The sequence below is a fragment of the Stegastes partitus genome, unplaced genomic scaffold (assembly GCF_000690725.1).
Source record: "Stegastes partitus isolate 25-593 unplaced genomic scaffold, Stegastes_partitus-1.0.2 Scaffold65, whole genome shotgun sequence".
Classification (NCBI taxonomy): domain Eukaryota; kingdom Metazoa; phylum Chordata; class Actinopteri; family Pomacentridae; genus Stegastes; species Stegastes partitus.
This window is the reverse complement of record NW_007577796.1, coordinates 673,955-697,304: the sequence shown is the minus strand read 5'-3', so window position 1 is coordinate 697,304 and position 23,350 is coordinate 673,955. Positions and strand designations below refer to the sequence as shown.

At 40.2% G+C, this 23,350-nt stretch overlaps 1 protein-coding gene across 1 annotated transcript in view; it reads left to right on the top strand.

Annotated features, from left to right (window-relative positions):
• plxnb2b (plexin b2b) overlaps positions 1 to 19,584 on the top strand; it is a 123,370-nt gene extending 103,786 nt beyond the window's left edge. The window contains exons 23-37 of the mRNA XM_008276119.1: positions 256 to 356; positions 724 to 953; positions 3,624 to 3,805; positions 6,573 to 6,639; positions 7,283 to 7,429; positions 8,605 to 8,761; positions 9,654 to 9,754; positions 11,002 to 11,086; positions 11,474 to 11,625; positions 11,885 to 12,045; positions 14,506 to 14,653; positions 14,865 to 14,929; positions 15,071 to 15,146; positions 15,930 to 16,004; positions 16,571 to 19,584. Of these exons, the coding sequence (XP_008274341.1) occupies positions 256 to 356; positions 724 to 953; positions 3,624 to 3,805; positions 6,573 to 6,639; positions 7,283 to 7,429; positions 8,605 to 8,761; positions 9,654 to 9,754; positions 11,002 to 11,086; positions 11,474 to 11,625; positions 11,885 to 12,045; positions 14,506 to 14,653; positions 14,865 to 14,929; positions 15,071 to 15,146; positions 15,930 to 16,004; positions 16,571 to 16,675 (1,852 nt within the window). The 3' untranslated portion in view covers positions 16,676 to 19,584. The remainder of the gene's footprint in view (positions 1 to 255; positions 357 to 723; positions 954 to 3,623; positions 3,806 to 6,572; positions 6,640 to 7,282; positions 7,430 to 8,604; positions 8,762 to 9,653; positions 9,755 to 11,001; positions 11,087 to 11,473; positions 11,626 to 11,884; positions 12,046 to 14,505; positions 14,654 to 14,864; positions 14,930 to 15,070; positions 15,147 to 15,929; positions 16,005 to 16,570) is intronic.
• Positions 19,585 to 23,350: the final 3,766 nt, after the last annotated feature.

The window sequence follows — 23,350 nt, the reverse complement described above, 5'->3', positions numbered from 1 at the left end:
CAAGAAATGCATTAGTCAAACTTTTTTTGCGGAAAATTCTTAAAACACCTACATCAAAAAGAGCACACTCGCCATGACAGTAATGGCGCTAATAAGATATTGTTGTGAAGCTCTGAGCACACACCACTCCCACCAAAGCATGTACTCCTTAAGCTAAATAACACCTTTGGTTCTGTCAAAATAAGTCAAAGTTAGAACGTGTCTGTTGTGCCGTGTTTTTGTAACACCCGTGTTGTGTTTGTGCCACGTGTTCAGGAGAAAGAGTCAACAGGCGGAGAGGGAGTACGAGAAGGTGAAGCATCAGCTCGAGAACCTGGAGGAGAGCGTACGAGACCGCTGCAAGAAGGAATTCACAGGTACCGTCAGCTCAACCTTAAAATATAGCTAATGTCATTCAAAAAAGAAAAAAATCCATGTTTTTAAGAAGTAATGAAGTGCTTCACAGCCCTGATTACATTTTTTGATGTATTATGCTGCAGTGAATTAAATAAATTCTCCCGCTTAACATCATGTCATCATCATTATCAGGAGCAGTTTTGCAGTAACGGTAATAGAAAACAATCTTTCACTGTTGAAATGATTTCTCTGGCAAGGCTTTCCATCCTCTGCCTCATACAGCATCTTGATTGAGACAGACGAGCACTGCGGAAATGAAAAAAAGTTGCACATTTAGAAGAAACAAGGTAGTATTTTTTATGTTATTTTTTTGTCTCTGTCTTGCAGACTTGATGATTGAGATGGAGGACCACACTAATGACCTGAGTGAGGGACGAATCCCCTTCCTGGACTACAAGACCTACACGGACCGGGTCTTCTTCCTGCCCTCTAAGGACGGTGCCAATGATGTGATGATCACAGGGAAGCTAGACATCCCAGAGGCTCGAAGGGCCACAGTGACTCAGGCACTCAACCAGTTCTCCAACCTCCTGAACTCCAAGACGTTCCTCATTAATGTAATTATACCGCTCATGCATCATTAAGTGGTCAGCTATCTGCAGAGGTTACATTAGTGCTGTGAAAGTGTACAACAGTGGAGTTTACACTGAAACTGACTGACGCAGGACACACTGCCACCATAGTTTAAGGTGTGTCAGTGGTCCAGATTGACATTTCCTCCCTACTATTGAATAGATTGCCATTAAGTATTTATAAAGATGTTTATGATTCTTGGATGATGAATGACTTTGATGATCCCCTGACTTCTCCTTTAACACCACTAGCAGGTTTACAAGTGTGCATTTGAGTGAGACATCAACAACTGTTTGCGATAGAATTTGGCACAGACGTCTGTTTGCCCTGCAGGAGAACTTGCGAAAATTTTCGTAATCCCCTGACTTTTCTTGTAGCCCCATTAAACATCATCACGTTAACAGTGCAATTGTGAGCATGTTGGCACGCTGACATGAACATTTAGCTCAAAGCGCTGTGGTGCCAGTGCAGCCTCGCAGCCATCAACGTGCAAGGTAGACTCTCCTGAAACATCACTGATATCTAAATTTAGACATATAATCCCCTCTGGTAGTTTATATGATGTATAGCATACAGTACACCATAAATACAGTAGACTTTACATCTAATTTTTGTTCTGTATTCTACCAAATTGCTCCCAGCTCATCAGATTTGCAGCACAGCTTAAACCCTGTTGTCCCTGAGCATAAGTGGTAACATCTCCCTGATTTAAACCTACTCAGAAATAATAAATGCTGCTGTGGAGTTTTGTCTAAATGAACTAAATTGTCCTTGTGTATTGGAATGGAAGGAGTACATCGTGGAAAGCAACAATATGTTTTGTTTTTCTTTGTGTTTTTGGACGACGGTGGAATTTTATGGCACAGAGCCAATAATCTGTAGCTGTGCTACACTGGCAATCCTCTTGAAATGCAGCAGCATAAATTTATAGTTGGTACTGGGGGGTTTTCAGACTATTTTCTGATTAATAAATGGTAATAACAGAGTAGTTACCCCTGGTAAGCGTGTAATTGAGTAATACTGTGTTGGTATATATTCCACTAACCAGACACAATATTAAAGTCACATGCTTGTTTATGTGTAGGTCCTCTTTGTGCTGCCTAAACAATTCTGACCTCTCAAAGTATGAACTTGGCAAGACCTTGTAAGGAGGCCTATGGTATCCAGGTCGTTATTGAAAATGAGAACCAGTTCTCAATTAACTTACCTGGTAAAATAAAGGTTAAATATATAAAATAAAAAAATCAGGCACCAAGACTTTAACAGCAGATTCTATTAAGTCCTCAGAGTTGCAAGTTTGGACCTCCACGAATAGGACATCCTAGAAATAATTGATTGGACTGATGTTTTGGAAACTTATATGTCAAGTTCAGACCTTGAGTCTTTATCATGTTTCCCACCATATCTGAACAATGTTTAGCAGAGCGCATTATCTTGCTGAAAGAGGCAACTGCTATGAGCGAATACCATTGCCATGATGTTGTGTACATTGTCTGCAACAATGTAATGTAGGTTGTACAGGTCAAAGTAACATCCACATGAATGCTAGGAGCCAAGGTTTCCCAGCAGAACATCCTACTTCTGGCAGTGCATTCTGCTTCCCCAGATAGACCACACACATGCACCCAGTGAATGTAAAAGAAAACATGAGTCAGGCCACGTTCTTTCACTGCCCCATTATTTACCTCTGACACTCATGTCCACTGTTGGTGCTTTCAGTGGTGAACAGAAGTCGGCATTGACCCTGTTATTGGCCCACTGTTATACACTAACATACACAACAAGCTGCGATGCACTGCGATGCCTTTCTATCATAGCAGCTTTATCAAGAATTTGTACCACAATATGTTTTCTGTTGGATCAAGCCTTAGCTGCCTATCCCCTGACTGTCCTTCCTTGGACCGTTTTTGGTAGCAACTTACCACGAGATACAAGGAACACGCTTCCAGACCTGCTGTTTTAAAGATGCTGTGACCCGATGGTCCAGCCATCACAATTTCACCCTTGTCAAAATCACTCAGACCCTTCTGCTGCCCATATTTCCAGTTTCCAACACATCAACTTCAAGAACTGACTGTTACTTGCTCCCTGATCTGTCCCACGCCTTGATATGTGCCACTACAACACGATAATCAGTATTATTCAGTGGTTTTAATGTTGTGGCTGATCTGTAGATCTCCCACAACACTGATGATCAAAGTCAGCCTTTAGCACAGTTAACACACTGTAAGGTTCTATTTTAAATTCAGTTCTAATCCTTTCAATTGAGAACCGTGTCATGTTGTACTTTGTGGAGGACAGTATTCGAAGTGAGAAACAGAAGAACACAGCAGAGGGATACGTGTGAAGATTCCTATTAATCCAATTTTGTTGGCACAGAAACAGCCTCTGAGGTGTGAACTGCATATGTGGGGTGATTCCCTTTCCACTAATTGGTATCATTTCTAAGCCATACTATTTTACATGGCAGCACAAAAATTTACATTAACAATTATAATTTTCATTGGCATTAGCCTTTTTTTAATCTAAGAGCATATTATGTTGGATTTGCTTCTGTGTGCGAGCTTCATGAAGTGATTAATTTAACTCATCATTTGCCTGTTTCTGTGTCTGTGTGTGTGTGTGTTTGTGTGTGTGTGTTTCTGTGTTTGTAGTTTATCCGAACCCTGGAGCGCAGTCATGACTTCAATGCCAGAGCCAAGGTGTACTTTGCCTCCCTGCTGACGGTGGCTCTTCACGGGAAACTAGAGTACTACACCGACATCATGAGAACGCTGTTGCTGGAGCTGATGGGGGAATATGTCCACAGCAAGAATCCCAAACTGATGCTGCGCAGGTGAGTAAGGACCAAGTCATTGCTGCTTCTTGGCAGATACTGCTGCAGTCACAATGCCAGCACTGTTTGCTGTCTAAAAAGCACCAAACCTCTGAAGATATAATGTCATCTGTATGATTTTGATGTTGTTTTTTATGTTAGGGACTGGTTTGGACCAGATTAAAATTTCAAAACTATAGTTGTCCTCAAATTTATTCATACCCTTCCATTTCAGAAAATGAAAGAAAAAATCACAGTAGTCACTCAAATAACTAGAAACTGAAAAAAAGTAATAACAAATAAACGTGTGCTAAATTATAATTTAGTGAAATAAGACATTGCTTTTGAATTGTGGTTGAAAAGAATAATTTAAAAGAGAGAGAGAGAGAAAGCTCTTTGCTGATGAGCAGTGGCCAAAATCAAAATACCTGTCAACAGGTGCAGAAGTCTGATTGAGAGTTACAGAAAACACTTGATTGCAGTGATTGGCTCAAAGGGTTGTTCAACAAAATATTAGTTTATGGGTCCCATCATGCTTGTTTTTGTTTGTTTGTTTTGTTTTTTTTATATATTTCTGTTGAGCCACAATTCAAAAGCAATGTCATGATTTTCATAAAATTTTTATTTATTATTACTTTTGTCAATTTAAACTTATTTCACTGACAGCTGTTTTTTTTCCTTCTTTAATGGGAGGATGTGAATACATTTGAGGATGACTGTGTGTGTTGTCCTTTTATTTACCAGCAGGTCAGTTTCACTTCAGTAAAATATCTCAGTGCTGACAAGAGTAATTAACATTTTATTCAGGCTTTTCTGATCCCCAGACTTCTCTTGTGCCACATGAAAGGTGACATTTTTTTTTGGTTTTCAGTAATAAAATGGCTGCCATGAAATTTGGCACCAACATAGTAGCTTTAAAAATCCATATTCGGTCTAAATTTGAATGGTAAACATTGCCCCTTCTAAAACTCAGAATGTCCGTGTTTCCTTTGTGAGCATTTCAGCATGGAAAAGCATTTAGCTCAGAGCGCCACTGCCTCACAACAGCCTCGCAGAGCCTCTGTTCTGGCTGATTTGTTTAGCAACTTCTGCTCTGAGATTGTGAAATGTCCTCCTTCTGCAGCTCTATAATCAGAGTCGCCCCATATCTAAACTCTGGCACTGCTTTTATCAACCAGTTGAGGCAGACTGGGATTCGGTTCAAGATGCAGCGGACTGTTTCATTCTGTTGCCATGTTTTCTGTTGAATTTCGCACTGACTACAGTAGTCCACTATCAGGAGCCAGACTGCTGCTCCATCTATTCCAGTCCTCCTCCTTCTGTTCCTCCTTCTGTTTTTTTTTTTTTCTTTCCTTCTTGGAGTCCGAGCACAATGTGCTGGATGGTTCTACTTCATCTTATTCATCTTCTTATCCTGAAGCTTGTGACCAATAGGACATAGGTTTATAATGTTGACTCTCTACAAGTTGCTCTGTGCAAAATCCTGCATCGAGATGATTAGTCGGTGGAGATTTCTCATTAAATTAAAGTCATCAGCCAAACTATGGATCGCCTTCAGTACTTGAGACAACATCTAACAATAATTCTATTTTAATAATTGCCCTTTTCAAGTGAAGAAAACTGTTATGTATCATTTCAAAATGATTTGAAATTAATATGTGGATAGAATCTAGCTAATTATTGTGAAATTAACTGCTGTTTTGAGGAACTTGCCAAATAGTGTAGATGTCTTTCTCTGATTTTACCCAATGTTAATTGCTCAGTGTTTTTCTCCCGTGGCAATATTTCATCATTTCTTTGTTGAATTAGAGTCTATAAGCATTCAACTGACTAATGTGATTGAAGTAAATAGCCTTAAGAGGAGAAACTTTAATTTTAGCGTTATTTGATCTTGACCATTTATTCACAATAATGATCGTGTCAAGGTCAAGCGATCTGCTGACTGTCGGCTCCCCTCCCTCAGCAGGACCCACTTGTTTGACAGTACAGTCAGTCATCGCTGCCGAGAGGGGGGGGTTATGTGATCTGAACTGTCTGCTGTGCCTAGGCATGCTGTGACTGGCTGTTTTGCAAGTACACATCTTAATTATCCCCCAATGGAGAAGCTCATTATGCTGATTAGGCCATTGTGCCAACACAGGCCCCTTATATACAAGACATTTAATTAGGCATGTTACGAGCTAACAACGAGCGCCACTGGTGGATATCTGACATTATGATGGGCTATCTGTCAAGTGACCACCGATGTGAGTTTTTTGAATTAAAATATCTTGACACTGACAAGCTGTCCAGAATATTCCCTTGCTGATATTTTGTAAAACAGCGTCTTGAGAGAGCAGTTTTTCAAAATATTCAAGAGGATACAGCGGGAATAATTCATAGTGAGAGTTACCTCTCATTCCACTTTGACCTTTAACTTTAATTTTCTCTGGGGTAAATTTGTTGTGCAGGCAGTAAAACACAGTACACAGACTTATAAATACTAATTATAACATGAAACGTATCCCAAACTATGTAAAGAAAAAATACTCAAACTCCACAACGGAGCTCACATAAAACAGCCAGTGACAGCATTAAATCTGTTGCTAAAGAAGTGAGTTTTTTTCAGGAGTTTCTTAGCATAATAATTTACCAATATGGAATTAATAAGTGTCACATTTTTCTCTCTGGATGTCCAAATCACTACTTATTGACATATAGCATTAATAGACAAAATAATAATAATAATTTTTCATTTATTTGTTTGAAAAACTGTTATTGTAATATGTTGTTTTTTGTGTTTTTTTAGGTCAGAGACAGTTGTGGAAAGGATGCTGTGCAACTGGATGTCCATCTGCCTTTACCAGTTTTTGAAGGTAACTGGCTGTGGGTCAATTGAAATGTATTAAAGCTAATGTTATAACTAGAGCTGAAATGACTGATCAAATAATCACTGAGCCAATCAACAGAAAATTGAGTTAAATTGATTATTTTGATGCTCTAGTAATTTGTCAAGCAAAATGCAACACCAGTTAATGGTTCTAGCTTCAAAATGAGACATTTCGGTTATTTGTCTTTGTCATATATTTTAGTATATTTCATAATTTGGAGCTTTGGTTGGATAAAACTAAATGTGTGCTAACAACACACAAAGCTCTACGGCACCGTGATGAACATATTGCATTGTTTTCTGATGTTTCATAGAACAAACTCTCGTCTAAGGCAGTGTTTACATCCATAATTTATTGTAAAATGTAATTCAACAGCGAATGCCCATAATCACCAATACCAAAATTGTGTGCAATAACGTGCTTCAGCAATAAATAATGGACTTTATTTATGGATTTCTTTATTTCTTTCAATTGCGCTCATCTTGACAATGTGAATTTATTTGTCCTCTAAGCTGCTAATCACAACTGTTAGCTTCCTGACAACAGCTGAAGCAATTTCTAAATGGCTTTGTGCGTCTGTGTGTGTGTGTGTGTGTGTGTGTGTGTGTGTGTGGTATGTGTGTAACAGGACTCTGCAGGCGAGCCCTTGTACAAACTGTTCCGAGCCATCAAGCACCAGATCGAGAAAGGGCCTGTAGACGCCAGAGTGAAGAAAGCCAAGTACACCCTCAACGACACAGGCCTGTTGGGCGACGACGTAGAGTACTCGGTCCTGGTGAGATGGACACACACGCACGCACGCACAAACAGACACACACACACACAAAAACACTCATACATAGAAATTCGGCAAGTCAGTGTCAGAAAACACTACACACACTGCTTTCAGATTGCATGGTGTTTTGTGCCTGGTGAGCAACACAAACACGCACACGTACACACTGTGCAGTTGCCATGGCAACTACAGGGGGAAAAATAAATAATAAAAAAAAAAAAAAACCCTGAGGCGACTGCCCGCTTTTGTGTGACATCCATTTTCAGTGTCAATGTTTCCAGCTCCAAAACGACACAGGCAACACATTCCAATCTAGCGGCGAAACGTGTGGCTTAAGGTTGAAGCACTACAAGTCGGTACAAGTATCGAGTACAAGCCACCTCCTCAACCTCTCCTCGACCTTGCAACCTGCACCTGCTCTGTATCCATTTGGGCAGCTTTCAGGAGTCGAGGAAAAAGCCTGTGTTTCTCGTTTTGGTATCGTGTTTCAATAATGGAAGCTAATGTGAACACAGCTGTTTTGTGTTAAAGTCAGCACAAATAAAAAGACCCATGGGTAATGGCGTTGTCGAGGACAATTATCAAATTAGCCTGAATTACATGTCTCCTGCTGTGATAGATCGCCTTCTGTGATTGAATTACACAGGGGAGAAAAAAAAAAAAACGCAACAAGCTAGATTTCACATCCAGATGCAGTGTTTCCCATTGGCTTTAAATCACAGCGTGCTCTTCCCATTCACTTCAAACGCTGATGGGCTGGCAAGGTTGCCGCTTTCGATCTGATTTTCCTGCCCCCCACCCCGTTTAGATCTGTTGAGTGGTTGGTTATCGCTAACGGAGCTGACTGAGTGTGGGTGGTGAGGTGGGTCAGAGTTTGCTCCCACTGAACCTTGGTCATTAGCTGGCCAAGGTGACAAGAGTCCTGTCAGGTGTCACCGCGCTGCGCGTGTGTGTGCGCGTATGTGCTTACAGAAGGCCAGTTGCCATGACGACAACATCCCAATAGAGCTTGGTATGTGCGAGTGGGTGGCTGGGTGCTCTGGCCATGTTTGAATATTTCTGCATATTTGTCATTTGTGAGCAGAGGTGCGCGTGTCTTGCTCATGCTATCCCACGCTGGCCTAATGTGTATTTGTGTGTGTGTGTGTGTGTGTGTGTCTGTGTGTGTTTGCCAGACCTTGCAAGTGCTGGTTCAAGGCGAGGGTCCAGACGTCACGCCCGTCAAGGTGCTGAACTGTGACACCATCTCCCAGGTGAAAGAGAAGATTATTGAGCAAGTGTACAGGAACCTGCCATACTCCCAGAGGCCCAAGGTCGACAGTGTCACTCTGGGTGAGTAAATTAAGGGCACTGAAGAGAAAGATGAGTCAAAGCAGAAACCTTTAATAATGATGAATAATGCAGCAGTTTACTGGGAGTAATGAGGATGTCGACAGTTATTTTAGTCCTGAGTGAAATTAATTTATCATAAAACCAGAAATGCATTTATCTAAGAAAGACGGAGATGGTTTATTGCATTTTAACTTCCCTCAATATTTCACATTTCCGCATAATATCTCTGTTTCTGTTTGTGGAATAAAAACGCTTTAGGTTGAGAGGTTATTCATTGTCAGCAACATAAATCCTTCATCGCTAAACAAAGTTTTGCTCTCGACTGTAGTACGAAACATCGGGGACTGACTTGAAAGGCTTAAGCTCCGTAGACATTTTCCGACATCAAAGCCGTTTTTTATTTCCACGCACGCAGTAGATCTCATTCCTTTATACATTTTAGATAGGCAGAGATCCGTCTTCTTTCATGCTGAATCGGAAAGATAACCCCCTTATGTTCGGTGGTACTTGTAAATGAATCACACAGTATGTCACAGACGGCGTCGGGCTCAGGTCTGCAGTGATGCAGATGATGTTGGAGTGCAAATCGCAGTTCGGAATTAAATTTCAATTATTGCGAAAATACAGACGTGTCACTTCTTCACCCAAAATCAACTCAAGTGTGTGATTAAATCCCAGGGGAGAGCCAGACAGATAGCAGGATGGATAGTTGGATTATTACAGCTATCCATCCCGGTAACCTCAGGGCAACAGTGACCCATGATGAAATGTGAAGTATTTGAAAACATCTTAAAAGAAAAAAAATGAAATACAGTGACACTTTGCCAAACCTTGTAGCTCACCTCTACTGAACTGAGCTTTGATGGACTTTCTCTCCCTGCCTTCACCACAGAGTGGCGCCCCGGCTCAACGGGGCAGATTCTGTCAGATCTGGATCTGACGTCACAGAAAGAAGGCAGATGGAAACGCATCAACACTCTGGCACACTACAATGTGAGTACTGACAAAAAATTTGATGTCATGATGGAACATGTTTTTTTTTTTTTTTAAAGGAAGACTGAATACAGCAAGGGATTTGAGGAGGGAGGAGGGAGGTAAATAGATGTACGTGGGCACGTAGATGTGAATGGGGTCGAATATTTTCACGGTGTTTCAGTCAGAGGCTGATCTGTACATCACAGAGATGTGTATATGTCTGCTACAGGTTTGCAGAATATATTAGCACACACCATATGCGTATATATTTGTTTGTAGTTTGTTTACCTTTAAGTTTGACACTATTCATTGATACCTCATGAAAGTGTGTAACAACATTTTTTGTGGATGTCAGTGTACGACATACACAAAAAAATAATATTGGAAGTTAGTAAAACGGTCCTTTAACACCTTTTATAGACCTGTTTCGTTGAAGTCTGTTAAGTAGCGTCAAGTTTTGTCTCTCTATGGTTTATTTTGTTTGCAAGCCACCTGTTTTGATAACTGGCAAACTATGTAGAAGCTGAAATAATGAAATAATGCAACAGTTTTGTGCCAAAAGTGCTGCTTGCTATTAATATCATAAGGTGTTGTGCTGTGAGGGAGTACATGCATCCTTTGTTATTAACAAAAACATGTTTATGCAAGGATAAATCTCCTTGTACCACAAATGAAATATAAAAGAAAGTCAAAGGTAGTGGCATTCCATCACAGTTTGCATTCATCACCTAATTTTTTATTTATTTTTTTGTTCATGTCTCACCTTGCGCTCCCAAGTGCCTGGTCTTGGTTTGCTCTTATCGGCTCTCAGTGGCAACAGAAGGCCACTAAATCTCCTTGGCACTATATTGATCCTCAGAAAATAAAGGTCACTCACGAATATCCCCTACTTGTCCTGCTTTTCAGCCACTTAAATCCTCCTGTTTCAAAGGTGCTCAGCTTCCTTTCTTCCTACCTGCTGATGTCTCACAGTTGTTCTCAGACGACGGCCTTGCTGCCATAGATTCATTGGCTCTGTCAGAGTAGTGCTAATCACAGTATTTGTGGGGTCAATAATGGGTTGACGCCAAAGAAAATGGCCTGTAAATACCCCAATAAAGACCCACTGTTCATGTCCACTCAGTCGCATTGATTAGGAATTAGTTCTGGGGCACTAAAAGAGACTGCTGACCGTGGTCAGAGTACCTATTAAATTCAAAGGTGTGCAAAGTAACTTTGCCTCGTTGTGCGTTGTCTGTCTAACAAAAGCCTTATTTGCATTCCAGGTACGAGATAACGCCACATTAGTTTTGTCCAGAGTTCTACACACTCAACAGAACTACGACCAGAACCAGGAAAACCACGAAGAGCGTACGTCTCTCTGAATCCACACACACTGTACACATAAACACAGATCAGATGGAGAATATCATGCCTTCCTTTGTTTGGCTTCTCCAGGGTTTTCGTCAATATCCCTACTCTCATTTGACATGCTAATACATGTTGTTTTATGTACAGCACAGTTGGAGATTATGCTGAAATGTTACGCACTTTTATCTTGAGCCTTTTTTATGTACATTTCAGCATAGTTGATTGTTTAGCATTTTCTTTTTTTGGATATTCTCTTTGCACTCAGATTCACTTGATAAACACCCTCCCATTTTTCATCATCTGAATATGTTCTGTAAGAGGGTGCATGAATAAATAAGAAGCCGAATTGTTCGAGGAAAGTTTAATGTGTTGTTTTTCCCCCATTAGGAAATGCTCTGCTGGAAGATGATAAAGTGTTTCACTTGGTGAGGCCAGCAGACGAACTGGATGAGATTAAATCTAAAAGAGGAAGCATAAAGGACAAGTCAATGACCAAAGCCATTACAGAGATCTATCTAACACGACTCCTCTCAGTCAAGGTACAGTACAGATCATTTATGCAATGTGTTAAGTAGTCGTCTAATGCAGTGACTACATAGTAATTTGTGCTTTTCCAACAAGTTGAAGCCAACTTTGGTGGCGTCTGGGTTGGCAAAGGGCAGAACATACAAAAATACTCTTAAAAACCTCAATCTCTACACTCCCATTGCGTGCAAATAGATTTGTCTCTTGGCTTTGATATTTCTGGCTGTGCTCTTTGTCTCTGCCCTGTCTCACATTATTTGTGGCCCCTTTCAGGGAACACTGCAGCAGTTTGTGGATGACTTCTTCCGCAGCGTGCTGTGCTCTGGGGCAGTGGTCCCACCAGCTGTCAAATATTTCTTTGACTTCCTGGATGAGCAAGCGCTGAAACACAACAATGTGGATGAGGAAACCATCCATATCTGGAAGACTAATAGGTAATAATATGGCACGACTGCATACTCTAATAGTCATTTTTAAAGTATGCGTCCTTTCTCTCTCCCTCTCACTCTCTCTCTCTCGCTCACTCACTATGATGCAGGAAGAAAATGTCCTGTATGACTGTCTGTAGCTACATCTGACAAATTGTTAATACCATGTGCATTTATTAGCACATTAGCAGTATTTTACTGTTGTAATTGGTTGAGTGGGAACTAGTTTTAACCGCTTTGAATACAGTTAATTTAGCACAGTGGCTCCTGTACTGATGTCACGACCCCTAGACGGGGTCAATAGATAAGTCCAAGGGGTCATGGAATAATTAACGGGGTTAAAAGGATTCAACAACACTAATTTGTATTGATTTTTTGAACTGTTCTTTACTCTGTGCTGTTTCAAAAGGAAATATTAAGCACAGTTATCAATTAAATCTTTCCTGCTTAGAGATGTGCATCATTAGACAATGAGCACAACTAAAATTGTTGACATTTGTTACATTGCAGCCATTTTTACGTTTGCGTAGTGCCGTTTTTTTTTTCTTTTCTTTTCTTTCAGCTTCTTGTAATGGAGAAACTGTAAATGTACTCTCAGCTTTTCAATTAAGACTCTTTATTGTTATTTAAACCTGCTGTTAACAGGATTTTAACAATAGTTACGAAATGCTGCTTCATATTACGTTTTCTTAGAGAAATTACAAAGATAAAGTACTATACTAGTCATGAGGACCTCTTATCTGAGTGCTTGTGGAAATACTTTGCATGGCATTACAGTTTTGTTTTGTTTTGTTTTGTTTTGACATTCCCAAGAAAATGTGCGATCTACATGAAATAGTCCAAACACTCGTTGACATGTCTGACATCTTTTCACCCTCAGTGGGATAAAAGAACAGCACTTTTTTCCCCCCAGCATAATTCCCTCTATGTCCATGAATTGGTGGACATATGATGCATCTTCGACATGTAATTACCTAGAAATTCAATATTATCCCAGTTTTGGCTCTTTGGCCCATAAATTGTTATTTAAATTGAATCATTTCAGCAGTTTAGTGGTCAGATGATTCGATTAGACTTAATGCATTCCATTTCGTAAATGCGTTTTATCTGAAAAGTGCCTCATAGCTATAACTGCCAATTAATAGTCCTGGAGTAGAAAGTATAATGTTTGCCTCTGAAATGTAGCAGCAGAAGTATAAAGTAGCATAAAATGGAACCACTCAAATGAAGCACAAGTGCCTCATATTTGTACGACTGGCACACGGCAATCTGAGTCTGACCAACATCTCAAATCCCGTCGACTGAGATACAGTAACCCCTCCAAGAAATAAAACTTACTTATCCCAGAAAGAGCTGAATACAAATGCACAATTTCAGCTTACTTAGTTTGCATTTGCAATCCCCTTGCTCCCATGTGACATTTAAGTGCATAAATTAGTGTCACGTCGGCTAAGGCTCAAGCATACAAGACGACGTGTTGCATGTAGATGCCAGTGATTGACGCGAGGCTGGCAAGAGAGCACCCACACAAGGACAGGAGATGAGCGATTTAATTACTTACTACACTCCACACCACATTCTGCATCCACCCGTTCTGTTTATCAAATCAACTGAGGGCTACGTATTAAATATGAATGTGTGTATGAGGCATAACAACAAACAAACATGGTAATTATGTCCCAGGATAATTTAATTCTGTGATTATAGCAACATTGCTATTTTTATGCTTCTATTGTATTCTCACTGCAGCCTTCCCCAGGAGATATCACCAAACCACTATGAGTTTTACACAATGTGTCTCGGATGACGGGACGTTCACACCGATCAGGGAGGAGAGTTTTTTTGGAAACTACTGTATTTTGGGTGTTCTTTTGAATCTCGCAAGCCGGTATGAGGTTGGAAAAGAAGCGCACAGAGCTCGCGTGTTGCCGCTCAGAAGGGAAATTAGCGAGTGTACTCGAGCATTGCTTAGCCTGCGCTTTAGGTTGTTAAGCAGAACAGAAATTTCAAAGGTCAAAGTTTTGCAGCTCTTTTAGCATTTCTAATCACTATTTGTTAGAGTAGACAAGCATCGCTGCCTGTTGCTTCGCACATCTCCCTTTTGTTTTTAAGAAAGAAGTCTTCAGAGGTGTTGTTTTTCTTCTCTCTTTTCATTTTCTTTGAACGCAGTAATTCTCACTGAGGTCAGGATCATGTGAAATAGTAATATAAACTGACAGTCAAGGGTATTGTTCTGAATAAACTGACACCTACAAGAAAAGCTTTTCTTCATCCCTGTTATTATCTTGTACTGCACTCAATTGCACCTCAGGCAAGTGCTCTCACACATGAAATGCCTCTCTGACTTAAATGAATTCATAGATGTAATGTGGTTGATGAGATTTTCCCCCCATTCTGCAGTAAAAAAATAATGATAACAACCGTGATGAAAGACTGATTTCTTGCTCTTTTTCTTCCCATGTGCAGCCTGCCTCTACGGTTCTGGGTGAACATCCTCAAGAATCCCCACTTCATCTTTGATGTCCATGTGTCTGAAGTGGTGGACGCCTCGCTCTCCGTCATCGCTCAGACCTTCATGGATGCCTGCACCAAGAGCGAGCACAAACTCAGCCGGGTTAGTGGAAGTGAATGAACGGAGGAGGAGGATATGGAGGGAGGAGGAGTGAGGTGAAAGAGCAAGAGGGAAAATGGGAGAAAAGATGAACAAGATGACAACAAAGTGGATTACATGAGACGTTAAATGGATTAAGAAGTAGAATGTCATAGGTCAGTTGCTGTGAAGTGCCGTCATTTTCAACGCTGTACATCCATTTTTGTGTCTCTAGGACTCTCCAAGTAACAAACTACTCTATGCAAAGGAGATCTCCACCTACAAAAAGATGGTGGATGAGTGAGTACTTTCCATCTGTTTTCACTTTGAGTTTAAAATGCCTCCAGACTGTGAAACACTTTTCATTAACAATTATTAACAATTACATCATGGAGCAATTACCACCTCTTGTCTCCTCTGTGTGTGTTTGTGTGTGTGTAGTTACTACAAGGGCATCAGGCAGATGGTGCCCGTCAGTGACCAGGATATGAACACTCATTTGGCAGAGGTGTCGCGGGTGAGAAACACATCTGTCACTTTCCTTACCATTTAGCGCACATCGCTATCAAAGTTACAATCCCGAAGATTTCAGACCTGGCCGGTTTAATGGTCGCAGCAAGTGTGGTTTAACAGAGTAAATTCACATTTTAATTTTAGCTGCAGATTGTGCCCATCATTAGCGGTGAATGTAGCATTTTTAAGCTTGTTGATTTCTTGCCAAAATGCAAATTGGGAGTTGTAGTTAACTTTTGGAGTAAGTATTTTGTTCTAATGAGTTAACCGGGAAAGTTTCATGCAGCAGGTACAAACCATAGAATTGACACGGAGTCACTTTTGAGTGTGTGTGTAATTATTTGGAATATGCTGCACATAACATTTTCTGTTTAAAAAATAAATCTGTCTTTTACTCACTGTGCCAGACTAGTTGAGCTACTTTGTCTGAAATGTACCAGAAGTATCTGTTTAAAGTGCAGCCAAAGAAACTCATCTTGCCATAATAAAAAAAATAAAAATAAAAACTAAGCCAGTAATTGGTCTCCTAGCAATATAGAACCAAAGCAGAGTTTGATTCTATGAAAGTCTTTAGAATTATAACTTTAATGTCTGGTGGTAAATAATACAATAGCACAGCTTTTAACAGAGATCAGATTGTTTTTCTTTCTGTTGCTTCTCCATTGCCTCTGCAAACTGAGTTACCTTTCACACACGGAAAGAAAAAGCACTTCATTCAGCTGTGTGCAGTTTTATGGTTTCGTTACATTTCCTCTTTAACCTTTAAATTGTCATTTATGTTCTCCAGTCTCACACAGACAAACTGAACACACAAGTGGCTCTCCATCAGCTTTACCAGTACGCCAGCAAATACTATGATGGGGTAAGAGGTCCTTCTCTTTCCTATCGCACCCAAAGGAGGCTATTCCAGTGAATGCACTACTGCCCACTATATTATTGCTTTTCCTTTTTTCTCTCTTCACTCTTGATATGCCAGAAGAGTGATTGTATGAAATTTTAATTGAAAGCATTTCTGTGGGATGTGAATTGGAAAATTGCTCTGGGAATTGATTTTTAAACGTCCATTGTGCATTGCCACTTGAGGTCACGAAAAGGGGATAAACAAAACCTAATGAACAAGTTGGATAAACAAATGGGGCTGTCAGTCTCCCCTAAGTGGGGCTCACAAACAATAACAGCTTAAATGACGTGACTGTTGATGTCAAATAACACAATCCTCTCCTCCCACTCTCCACCCTTTTTCTTCCCCTTTGTCCTGCGCCTCTTCTCTGTCTGTCCCCCTTCTCCTTGTTTCTCTGCTCTTCCGATATTGCTCCTCTGCCTTCCCGCCCAACTGATCCCTCCTCTGGCCCCTCTTTGCCTATTATTTCCAACTTCTCTGCCATTCTCCTCCATGTCTGTCCTCCTCACCTTCCACCCCCCTTTCAGATCATCGCATCCCTGGACGAGGACCCAGCTGCCCAGAGTAAACAGCTGACCCTGCGGCTCCAGCAGATAGCAGCCGCCCTGGAAAACAAAGTGACTGATCTCTAACCCACTGAGTGGAGGAGGGGAGGGAAAGAGGGAGGGAGGGAGGGATATCGCCAGTGACTACAGGAGCTTACTTCTTCTTTTCAGAGAATAAAACATAAAAACAAGGAAATATGAGAAGAGACTCATGTGGGCGTCTATATTGAACAACTCGGCTAGGGGCAATTTTCTGTTCTGTGGAGTAACGGGGAATAATGAAATGCAGATAGAGAGCAAAAAGAGGGGAAGAAAATGATGGGTTACACTGTCATAGGTACGCCTTAAAGCTTACTTGCCAAACCTTAAAGGTCTGCGCGCTCACTCATGCTTCACTGAATATTACTCCCACAATGCAGTGCGGGAGAACTCTCTCTGAGAATTAAGCTCCTCTGTGGAACACTGGCATAGGAGATAATCAGATGTTCAATTTCTCTCTGTGTAGAAAAGGTTTTAAGAGTTGTATTATATATTTTTTTTATTGTGCAGTCTTTATGCGGAAAGCTTTATAAGGAAAAAAAATATCTTTTTAAATGGATCACCTGTGGTGCGGATAGTGTTTTTATTAGCCTGTGTGTGCGTCGACGTCTGCGTGAAGTGCAACATGTGAACAAGAGCGCGTGTTGCTGAACTTGAGTGTGTGTTCACGTGTGAATGTGTGGGAATGTGCATGCACACACAGGATGCCTACTGTCAGGCGTGAGGGCGAAGGGACGCCTGCTTTCTGTCATTTTAATCCCCCATACCCGGTAACACACTGGAGCCTGCGCTCTCACAGAGCTTTATGACAGAGACCAAAGGGTCCTCACAAGGACACTGGTTAATCTAGCAATGTACAGGCTCATATGAATGACAGGTCACGGGTAGTTTCAAAAAAGTTTGAGTTAAATATTTTGCTTTTGACTCAGATTTGCTTTGACCTGGATTGCCATTTGTGCTTGTGGAAATCGATAATAGCACAGTCTGTCTCCCTTTATTGTACAGTGCCATGAAACATTCCACTTCAACAAAAGCACAGAAGGACATTTCAGATGTTTTTTAAGACATTTCAGTTAATGACTCTTCAGATATTTCTTCTTTGCTATAAAACTTTTTCTTTTAAGTGTCAGCAAGAAGCAGCTTTATTCTGCCATGGAGCCATGTCACTCATATTAGCCCTGCAATAATGTCAGTATACCATGAGCCACAATCAACAGTTGCATTAGCTTACAAAATGTATTTGAATACAGTAGCAATTCAGCAATATGTTAAAAACTATCCAAATTGATTCATGCATTGTTTGCGTTTATGATTTCGAGTGCCATTGTTTTTTTAGTGTTACCCATGTAATGTTCCAAATATTCTTCAAGCGTTCTGCCTCTAAAGCTATGAAATAGCCTATTGCTGATGTTAATAATCTGCCAGAGATGCAGTTGGTAGTTCAATGGCATGTTCTGAACAAATTATAGTGGTTTTAGCCTTTTGTATGATGTTGGGGAGGTTGGGTTCAATCATGTACATAATTGTTATAGTAATTGGAATATTGATATGTCAATGTCAGAGCCGAGGCGTCGACGGCGTAGGAACGAGGGTTTGAGATTTCTTGGGCCATTAAACGCCATCCCTAAATTGTAGGTCTTGCTGTTGACAGATGATTTAATTGTACTCCCTGTATCTGATCATGGATGTGTGTAGTTGACAGAGCATAACGAGCTCCAGAGACCCCAGAATGTTAACGATTCCTGCCTTGGCTAGAGAGAGGTTTGCACAGACCTCGAGCCTGCCTGCCTGCTGTCTCAGCATGGCACCCTGGCATCCCGACCAACAGCACTTGGCACTGCCCACTCAGCGCAGTGCAGAGTGGCACTCTGTATAATGGAATCAGCAGGGGAGGCTTTTGATCTTAATTGCATGCCGACTGCAGACTCCATCCTTGTCTCCGCTGTTGTTTACTGCTGACTCCTTTCTCACTGACAGAGTTGATGCAAGAAGCTTCTTTCAGAGCCTTTCTTTAACCGAAAATGTGCCTTATTGAGTAGGATGATACATATATATTGTTTCTAAATTATTCTATTGGTAACCTAGGTGATTATGATGATGATAGTGCTATAGACACAGCAATGTACTTGGACTTGTGATCTTATGTGTGCTGTCTAAAATGCTAGATGCCCTGCTGCAGCCGTTTGCGTGCCAATAGGCTGAAGACATTTCAGTATGATTTCTTTTCTGGTTGCAGTTTTGATGTGTGCATTTCCTTTGGGTGTCTGTGGTGTGTGCTTAGTAGGACTTTGGTGGCTAAGGCAAAAAGCCAAAATGAATAAATGTAAAACAGTGGCCAATGTGATTTGGGTTTCCCTTGAAAATGTCTGGCATTCCTAAATTAGTCTGAAGTCAAAAGGGTATCCTTATGTAGACTGAATATAGCGCAAAACTGTTCCAATGGTGTTAATTTTTTGCCCTGTGTTTCTAAGCTATTCCACAGTGTGTACGATAAATGACTATCTATACTCGACAAATGATCTTTCTTACTGCTGTGCAGTTATTATTTTTATTTCTTGTTTCCTATACCATATAAATCTTTGTAAAACACATTGAAATACTGTATTCTAACTGTATAATCCTATGCATTGAGTCCTGGGACAAAAAAAAAAAAAACAAAAGAGAGAAAAAAAAACTGTTTGTGCAGTTGTCGAGACTTTTTTCCATTTTGAAACTTGTGAATGTGCTGTAATGATTAAAAACAAACTGGGACACTCCATTTTCAGTACAAGACCATCAATGGAAGCCAACGTTTTCCTCCCCATCCAAGGCAGCTCAGAAGATTCTCGATCTTGTACCTGATCTGGTTGTACTGGATGAACTTAATTTTACAAAAGTTGTGTGTGGACGGAGCAGTTTCCCACAGATTTCATCATACACTCCTCCGTGAATAAACTCAGAGACGTATACGCCCTTCATATCTGCTGTGTTTCTTTCACTTTTACAATATTGATCTGGTTCAATTGAACACTACCTCTCACGAATAATGCATGAGTGAAAATCACTGGGTAACACTTTTCACAGGTAGCCAAAATCTTTTTAAGGTGAGCTGAATATTTTCTGTAAGTCTTTGGTATTCATACAGCTCATTACATGACATTAGATTTACTACAGAGCTTATATACTTGCCAGAGTGATGGATGGATTTATAGAAATTAAAACCACGCATTTATTTTATCGAAAAGAGGGCCAAGTGCTTGAACCTGACAGCTTTTTTATTTCTTATCTCAAACATTCCGGCAAATTATGACCCTAAACGACTTAGTTGATAGCATCGGTCTTCATATGCAGCTTGGCCTATGATGGCTGATGCTTTTTTCCCCAAATGCCACATCAGGTTCCTGTCACAAGGCTCAGAATACAAACTAGAAGCCAAAGTCTGGCTCCATGAAACGAGTTGATAATAAAAATAGCCACACGCCATCTCTGTCATCAGCAGTGAAGGTTGAAAAATTGCGGCAAAAACATTAATTAAGTACTGACAGCTAAGAATGAAATTGGAAAAAAGAAAGATGAAAGGCAAAATTGCCTCATCTGCTTAAGCCCCAGCGCAGGGGTGGAAATATCAAAGACAGACCAGAGGCCTGCGTAGGCCATCTTCTAGCTGAGCCGATCATTGATGCAGCAACAGATAGAGAAACATCAAGGGCTGCTGCCAAATCAAGAGTGATTACACTTGATTATCGCAAGCACTGCATCTTGTACACTATCCTTGATCACTTGTGGAAAATCAAAGGCAATACTGTACTTTATATTTCTATTAGGACATGCAGCTTACATCACTTCGGGAGGCGATATTATTTGCTGTGCATTGCACTTGTGATAAGATTTCTAAATAACCATGCCCTTCACTGTCTAGAAACCAATGATACTGCACAGTAAGAATAATTATTTTAAGTCAGTCTCTGTGAAGGTTTCTTACAAGAAATTGGGTTAAAATCTGCATGTTGCTGGCTTCTGTTCTCCTTCCTGGGATGCTTCCTCACACACAGCAGCCAGCCTCTCCTTCAGCAGGAGATGGCTCTGTTTACCACCAGGTTGTGTTTCACCTCCACATTTCAAACCTCCTAATGAGATTTGGCTTTGATTTTCCGTGCCTTAGGGGAGGAGGAGGAGGAGAACTTGGTGAAAATAAAAACAATGATGGTGTGGTGTCATTTTAAACAGTTGTTCTGATGAATAATTTAAAACCATGCAGACAGCAACTGATTCTAGGGCTCTCTAAGCTCATATATGCTGCCAGGAAATTAAAATATCCTTTTAGGTTAGCTTTTATTTCAACAGACTAAGACCTACATGTTGTTGTTTTTTTAAAGTAGAGTATGAATTTAAAGTTCTCTAAAATTAGTAGTGGCCCTCTTGACGGCTAAATGTATGGCTGATGAGGTAAAAAAAAAAGAAAGGGACAACTGTTCTCTGGATGGTGCAAAACCACAAAAGCAAAACCTCAAGGTGACATGTTGCATTTTACTGCTGTGGATGATTAAAGCTGAGTTAATTCTAACTACTTTATACCCTGCATCCATCCTACATCAAATTCTATAAGATCATGATTCACCATCCTGTGAATTTAGAAACAACTGCCGTGTTTTCAGCCTTTGTGACAATGCATTTTCTAGCTAATCCATTTTTTAAAAAAATCATTTATACATCTTAAGAAGCAAAAGAATTTTTTAAAGGCTATAAAGAAACACAGAATCCTTCAGTTCATCACAAACATTCAGTATCTACAAGTCTAGATATGCATGAGTTTCACCACTGTGGAAGGGTATGAAAAACTGAAGTCTAAAAAGAGTGAAAGTAAAGCTGTCAGTCAAATGTAGAAAGTGCAGTATTTGCCCCTGGATGTACTACAGTAAAGGTATGATCATGTATATTACATTTTCATACAGCCAAATTCCCATTAAAGCTGTTCTCATTTACATATTTTCCTGTTTCTGTGGTCTGATAATGCAACAAAGTATGAAATGGTGACTGAAGTAAAGCCCATTCAGACCACATGTTAACCAGCAGTCAGTTAAAAACACAGACTATGCAGTGATTTAGTGATATTTCCATGTAAAATGCTAATATGGAAAGTTAAGGACATTAGAAAGTCCATCAATCAGTTGTTGTGCAGTCAACTATATTCCTCCTATACTTCTCTGTTGCAGAGGGAGTGCATTCAAGTATCCACACTATCATACAATATAGTATGCAGAAAAAAAAAAGAAAAGATGCAGTATGTCTCATTTATAGTACCCAGCATTATGTCTCGGCTGTAGTACTACATCCAGCTGGATTTTGCAGTATGTAAACCAGCATACTTTTCTGGCTACTCTCTGTGCAGTTACTTCACAGTGTCTCGCTGAGTGTGAACAAGCTTGAACCCACCGAGGGCACACAGACAGATGATAACTCATTGTACACTAAAGACTGCAACGGTCAGTTTAAGGCGCAATATAATGACAAAGTAGTATGTCCTAGCTGTTTGCATACTGCATGAAACTATATGTATTCTGGAAGTGCAGCTGCAGTTCTAGAATGCCTTAAAGAAAAACTAATTTTAAAAAGTATGTGTTTTGGAACAACCAGAAAGAGTCTTCTTCCTGAAGTGGGCGTGTACAGCGCCATATTAGCATATTTAAAGCTACAGACACTAAAAAGGCCATTTGGAATGAAGCTAAAACCAGGATTTTTAAATAAAATAAATTATCTCTGCATTATTTTGAGTTGAAGAATCAAAAGATACACTCTGAAGATGTGAAACTTGCATTACTTGTTGGAAAGGGGCCACAATAAATAAACATTTTACTTAAAAACTTGATGTGACTGACTTACTTAGTTGCCTCATTGCATCTTCGACTGTGCCTTGGTATGCATTGCTGCATAGAACAAGCACTATGGGTTTTGTTCTCCATCACTTGCACTGCACTCATACCAGGAACCTATAATTTAATGAGTCACAGCTTAATTACACAAACAGCATGGTGGAGGCTGCACCCAGCGCTTGTCTGCGGTTGCACGGGTGAGTACAGCAATTTAATCAGCGGGAAAGGACAGGCCATAGTTTCACCATCAGATCTGTAATAACCTGTATTCTACATGGACGCGAAACACAGTCCTGTCACACATCTTACTTTGTATTCTAGCACACAGACTGTACACCAAGCAGATGTCTTTTGCATCCTACGTTTTTCAATTGTCTGCTGTGGCTTTCACTTCCTGCAGGAGCCACGATTCAATATGTGTTCACAGCAATTGAAAATAATTCACCCATATTATCTAGAAAACGGAGTTCCATAAAGTCGTGTTGTTTTGTTGACTTTCTTTAGCCTGCCAACTGATAACTCATGTTAGAGAGTGACACATTTCATTGTACATTTCTTAAATAAACGAAGTGTCGTCCACAGTAGTGCTGCAAGTGTGTCTTGTCATTTAACGAATTATATTCATTAAGATATACCTGCTTTTTTAAAAAAAAATTATTTAATTTGAAAATAATACCTGCTCTAAATATAACCACGATCTTATTAAATGATTTAAAACGGGAACATACCGCACAAAACTGGCATTTACAACTTTCCCATACAATTGAATGCGTCACAGCGCGGTGGCAAATGACAGTTGTCCCATCCCGTGATTGACCAACGTGACTGACCAATCAACGTGGCTCCTGTAACACCCGCAAACCAATCACTGGAG